General features: G+C 48.4%; 1 protein-coding gene across 3 annotated transcripts in view; it reads left to right on the top strand.

The window, feature by feature from the left end:
* Positions 1 to 347: 347 nt before the first annotated feature.
* The window catches only part of LOC138192323 (USP6 N-terminal-like protein), a 23,696-nt gene continuing 17,887 nt past the window's right edge, over positions 348 to 6,156 (top strand). Inside the window, exons 1-3 of one of the 3 annotated variants that reach the window (XM_069139640.1) lie at positions 348 to 700; positions 789 to 1,083; positions 4,429 to 4,502. In XM_069139640.1, coding sequence (XP_068995741.1) covers positions 1,026 to 1,083; positions 4,429 to 4,502 — 132 coding nt within the window. In that variant the 5' untranslated portion in view covers positions 348 to 700; positions 789 to 1,025. The remainder of the gene's footprint in view (positions 701 to 788; positions 1,084 to 4,428; positions 4,503 to 6,156) is intronic. The other 2 variants (XM_069139641.1, XM_069139642.1) reach the window with 2 other exon arrangements.

Raw genomic sequence — 6,156 nt, 5'->3', positions numbered from 1 at the left:
ACAAAACTAACTTTAATAACTGAATTAAAAAGATGAGTCTGTAAAAGATGCATAGTTTGGAAGTAACTTTTTAAAATAAATAACTTATTTTCCAGCATTAGCAAAACATTAGCTTCAGGGAGCTGGTGAGAGATTTTGAGATAAAACTCGTTAATAATTTGAAAAATACATGAATATTCAGCTGAAGTATTTAAATGTGCTGCTGTTAAATAGGCGTGACTGGTTCTTTCTGTTTATTCAGCATCTCTGCCTCCATGTCTGCACTGCTCTGTTTGTCCAGCAGATGTCGCCGTCAGACCGGCCGACCAGCCGCCGTGTTGTTGTCGGTGTGTCGGTCTGTCTGGACCGGAGCAGCAGCAGCAGCTCCCGGACGGTTCTGTGTCTTTAAGGCCGGGTCCTCACGGCTCACACACGGCGGACGGTGCCACGCTGCGGCGCCAGGACCCGGAGCTCTGCGTCCCGTACCGCCACCCTGTGTGTGTGTGTGTGTGTGTGTGAGAGAGAGAGAGAGAGGGTGTGTGTGTGTGTGTGTGTGTGTGTGTGTGCTGTTTGATGGTAACCTATGGATTGACGGCGGGCAGGCTATTGTTGTCAGCCCGGTGGTTGGTTCTGCTGGAGCTGCACTTTCCCCGGAGAATGCCCAGAGGAACCGGAGCCGTGTTCCTGCACGGATAGCGCAGAGATCCACCGGAGAAACACGGTAATTATTACATTTATAACCCCCTTTAATGCTCATGTTTCCTGCTTTTGTTTATTATTCTCATTAGAATAATAATTTTTTTAAAAAGATCGCGCGTGCGGCTGCAGCATCGTCTCTAATCACGGCATCGCGAGCGGTTTATCCCACCGGGGGGGTTGTTTACCGTCAGAAAAACGGCTCTGCGCCAGTAAATCCGGTCCGGATCTCCGTGGAACGCGTCCACTCGGTGAGCAGACCGGGTCGGCCCCGCCGGGCGGCTCGGTACCGGGATGAAGGCGCTGGAGGCGGCAGCGGCTCTCAGGCCTGCTGGGAGGTCACAGCTCGGATGACAAGTTCTCCAACACTGTTTAAATGTACCGGAACCAGCAGCACGGAGGGAGCAGGTATTTATATCTGAAGGGAAAGTAATACTGCAGTATCAAATACTCAGCTATTAATACAAGTATTCCTAAAATAGTGTGTAATTACTGGTTAAGTTAAAACAGTCTGACTGCAGAGAAAACACGAAAACATCAATGAGCTGATATTTAAATATGTTGTCCAGGTGAGGTTCATTTTCATGATTAATCTCATGAATTTCTCCATTAAGTAATCAAGGTTCAATAAAATGCAATCACAGCTGCCTCCACCAACAGTGACTCACTGGCTGTTTATTGATCTCCAGCAATTTAATTAACAGGAACTGGAACCAATCAGTTAAAACACACTGAGGCCCTGCTGAGTCAGCTCCTTTCATGGCTCTGCTCAGATGCATATACGCAAATAAATTAAGGAAATTTTGGCGGAAAGTAACATCATCACAATATATTTTTAGTCCAAGGAACAGGGCAAACATCCATTTACTCTCGTGTACTTATGATGTTGTAGCTGTAGAAGTTTTAGGGCTGTAATTACAGCTCATTATCAATTAACCTTCCAATTATTTCATCAATCAGTTGTTTATAAAACATCAGGAAACAATAAAAAAAAAAAAACGTATCGTATTGTTGAGACAAAGGAAACACAATCAAATCAAATGTTCAACTTCATCCACAAATGCTTTCCAGTCAAGTCAGAGTAATTGAATATATGAAAACATTCATAGTCTCTGGGTCTGAAAAGTGAAGCCTCAAAGTGTAGTACCGCTGATGACCACTAGGGGCTGTCTCCATAGACTCCATCTGTAGTACCGCTGATGACCACTAGGGGCTGTCTCCATAGACTCCATCTGTAGTACCGCTGATGACCACTAGGGGCTGTCTCCATAGACTCCATCTGTAGTACCGCTGATGACCACTAGGGGCTGTCTCCATAGACTCCATCTGTAGTACCGCTGAGGACCACTAGGGGCCGTCTCCATAGGCTCTATCTGTAGTACCACTGAGGACCACTAGGGGCCGTCTCCATAGGCTCTATCTGTAGTACCGCTGAGGACCACTAGGGGCCGTCTCCATAGGCTCTATCTGTAGTACCACTGAGGACCACTAGGGGCCGTCTCCACAGACTCCATCTGTAGTACCGCTGAGGACCACTAGGGGCTGTCTCCACAGACTCCATCTGTAGTACCGCTGAGGACCACTAGGGGCTGTCTCCACAGACTCCATCTGTAGTACCGCTGAGGACCACTAGGGGCTGTCTCCATAGACTCCATCTGTAGTACCGCCGATGACCACTAGGGGCCGTCTCCACAGACTCCATCTGTAGTACCTCTGAGGACCACTAGGGGCCGTCTCCATAGACTCTATCTGTAGTACCGCTGAGGACCACTAGGGGCTGTCTCCACAGACTCCATCTGTAGTACCGCTGAGGACCACTAGGGGCTGTCTCCATAGACTCCATCTGTAGTACCTCTGAGGACCACTAGGGGCTGTCTCCACAGACTCCATCTGTAGTACCGCTGAGGACCACTAGGGGCTGTCTCCACAGACTCCATCTGTAGTACCGCTGAGGACCACTAGGGGCTGTCTCCATAGACTCCATCTGTAGTACCGCTGAGGACCACTAGGGGCTGTCTCCATAGACTCCATCTGTAGTACCGCTGAGGACCACTAGGGGCTGTCTCCACAGACTCCATCTGTAGTACCGCTGAGGACCACTAGGGGCTGTCTCCATAGACTCCATCTGTAGTACCGCTGAGGACCACTAGGGGCTGTCTCCATAGACTCCATCTGTAGTACCTCTGAGGACCACTAGGGGCTGTCTCCATAGACTCCATCTGTAGTACCTCTGAGGACCACTAGGGGCTGTCTCCATAGACTCCATCTGTAGTACCACTGGGGGCTGTCTCTGTTGTTAGATAAACTTCCTCCTTCCTCATCATTCATTACATATCAGGACTCCAACACATATGTTTGGGGGCGGGGCTAGTTTGATTGACAGGCCTACGGTGCAGTCAGGTTTCCACTGCATCCACTTCTTGCTCCTCTGCAGCTTTTCCAGTTATGATAACTTCTAGCTGAGGTGGTGATGGACAAAATGCCGAACTGGAAGTTTCACAAACCGACGGGTGACGTCACGGCCGGTACGAAGGGCGGAGGCCCGGTACGAAGGGGGGAGGCCCGGTACGAAGGGGGGAGGCCCGGTCCGAAGGGCGGAGGGTTAGGGTTAACCCGGTCCGATTCTATCCACAGACTGAATGTCTGGAGTTTCACCTTCAGTAAACCGATGACGCAGCAGTTCCTTATTTTTTCTCAGATTGAGAGTCAGATGTTTTCTGTGGACTTCATGTTGAACCAACTCGTCCTCGTCCGGATCCTCGCTGCTCCGCCGGCTCTCACCGCCCTTCGTCCTTCTTTGTTCCTGGTTTTGGAAAAAAAAAAAAAACAGACTTTCAGTGCATGATGGTGTTGTGGAGATATTCCTCCTGCGGCTGGTTCAGCACGTCCAGATTACCGTTCTGTCGTCAGTGTGGATTAAAGCGGATTAAAGCCCTCGCTGCTTTGTTTGGGGATGAATGCTCTGAAATTGTATGTCATGTAATTCTGAACCAGACAGGCAGAAACATACTTACTGATGTGTGAACGGACTTTTACAAGACTCCAGTCTGGAAGTCTGGAAACCAAGACGCTATCTTGGTTTGGAGGAAAAAGTGACCATATTTGGACAAACTGGGGAGGAGCTACGTCCACTTTTATAAACAGTTGATGGGCGGATTCAACCATCATCCATCAGTGATGTCATCAACCATCAGTGATGTCATCGTTGGTTTGTGAACGTTATGAATCCTCCAGTTCAGATTCTGTCCGTCACCATCTTTGGTTTGAAACAGGAAGTGACCATATTTGGACGAGCTGGGGGAGGAGCCAGCGGTGGATCTGACCGATCTGATCGGAAACCTGACGATACTACGTCCCGCCCACCGATAGCTGTAACCTGACTGCACCACAGGCCTGTCAATCAAACAGACACGCCCCCAAAAACAGGTCTTCTTGAATCTTCTTTTCTAATGAATGAGGGATTATTTTCAGATGGACCTCCAGGTAACTTCCCCCCCTGGTGTACGCACCTGGAGGTCATCATGCTTTCCATCTGTGTCGGATGGATGAAACCAAACCTTCTTCCAGACCATCAGGACTTCACCTGTTCTTTCTAACAGTTTGTTTGACTGTGATTTTGCTGATGACGGCATTTATTCTCTGAGATGAAGTCGTTCCAAACTGAAGTGTTCGTCCTGCCGGCTCCACGTCGCCCACCTCCATCAGCCGGCTGCACTCGTTGTTCATCTCACACTAATCTCTCTTCTCTTCCAGATATTGACATGAAGAAAGACATCGAGACTCTAATAGCAGAGGAACGGGCCGATATCATCTTGAAATATGCTACGGTGAGATTCAGTCAGGATCCGTTCTCCACCGCGTTTTTGCTTTTTACATTTTCTCTATTTGACCTTCTTTTATAAATTTGTGCTCCAGATTTCCAGATGCTGTGATGTGTTAACGGTGTGTCCACGTTATCTCCCGTGTTGCGTGTTGTTAGCGTGTAGGAGGAGGAGGAGTTCACACGAGTTGATTGTGTGGTTGAGAACAGCAACAGAAACACTGAGTGAGTGAGTGAGTGAGTGAGTGAGTGTGTGTGTGTGTGTGTGTGTGTGTGTGTGTGTGTGTGTGTGTGTGTGTGTGTGTGTGTGTGTTATTGTGTGTGTGTGTGTGTGTGTGTGTGTGTGTGTTATTGTGTGTGTGTGTGTTATTGTGTGTGTGTGTGTGTGTGTGTGTGTGTGTGTGTGTGTGTTATTGTGTGTGTGTGTGTGTGTGTGTGTGTGTGTGTGTGTGTGTGTGTGTTATTGTGTGTGTGTGTGTTATTGTGTGTGTGTGTGTGTGTGTGTGTGTGTGTGTGTGGGCGGATGTGAGTCGGCTGCCAGAGTGCATTAATAAGACGTTGTGTAATATTGTTTGTGGCGGTGCTTCGAGGGTTGAAGAATGATGACCACAGATATTAAACTGAAACATTGAAACGGGCACGAAAACCCTTCGAGGAACAAAACTGGGTTAAAGACTAAAACTGGATGAAGTCTGCAGCCAGCGAGTCTCCAATGGACCCAGTTCAGCCCAACAGAACCAAAGATAGCACGGTGCTGCGTTCAAGATCAACCTCCAGAAGCTTCCCCAGAAAACTTTTCAAAATAAAAGCCCTGATGAGTGAGTGCTTCCTCCAGCTCCTGCTGCTGGTGTGCTTCCAGACGGCTGAATGTGCTGATGCAGAGATGGAGGTTAAATTTAGCTGAGCGGCGTGGAGCGGAGCAGCGAGGAGGGCGGGGTCTCGCTCCGTCTCGTCATGGCAACAGCTGTGACACACCGCGCAGCGATCGACGTTACACTGACCTCCGGGGACGGGCCGAACTCCCGCTGCCTCGTCACGCCTCTTTATAGAAGCACACACCACAGCTGTTTGTTCCCAGGAGGATTCTGGGTAAAAGCCTGCCGCAGATACACACAGGTTCTGCTGCTCTCTGGCTCCCTCTGATGGTGCATTCATGTTACAGTGTTGCTCGGCACTATTTACGACTCTGAAGCTCCCGCTGCTGCTTTACGTTAGCTGCTAATGTAGCTAACAGTCGGTTGGTGCTTTGCGTTTTTCATACAAACCCGGTAGCTGCATGTGAATATTTCAGATATTTATTGAACATGTGGCCAAATTAGTTTTTGACTGGACTGAAAATGTCAGTAAACGTCACAACTCGTGAACTCAAGAAAAAAATTCCAAGGTAAACACCTCGTAAACACTCTAAATATGACGTATTTGAAGGCAGCACCAGTTCAAAACAGACAACTCACGTCAAAGTTCATCAAATTTAAACTTCTGGCGCGACCACAGACGGTTTTAAGAGTTCGTAGCTTCAGGTCTGTAAAATGGTTCTGATCCAGAAGTGTCTTCAGCTGCAATACCAGCGAGTGCCACTAGAGGTCGGCTCCAAAAAGCCTCCGGCTCCATAGACTCCCATTCAACTTCTCTCATCAAATCCAAAGTGAATAAAATGTGTC

The sequence above is a fragment of the Embiotoca jacksoni genome, unplaced genomic scaffold (assembly GCF_022577435.1).
Source record: "Embiotoca jacksoni isolate LCO1_2020_lvr unplaced genomic scaffold, fEmbJac1.0.p SCAF_84, whole genome shotgun sequence".
In the NCBI taxonomy this organism is placed as follows: Eukaryota; Metazoa; Chordata; class Actinopteri; family Embiotocidae; genus Embiotoca; species Embiotoca jacksoni.
Note: the sequence above shows the minus strand (reverse complement) of the source record. Positions and strands in the feature narration are given on the sequence as shown.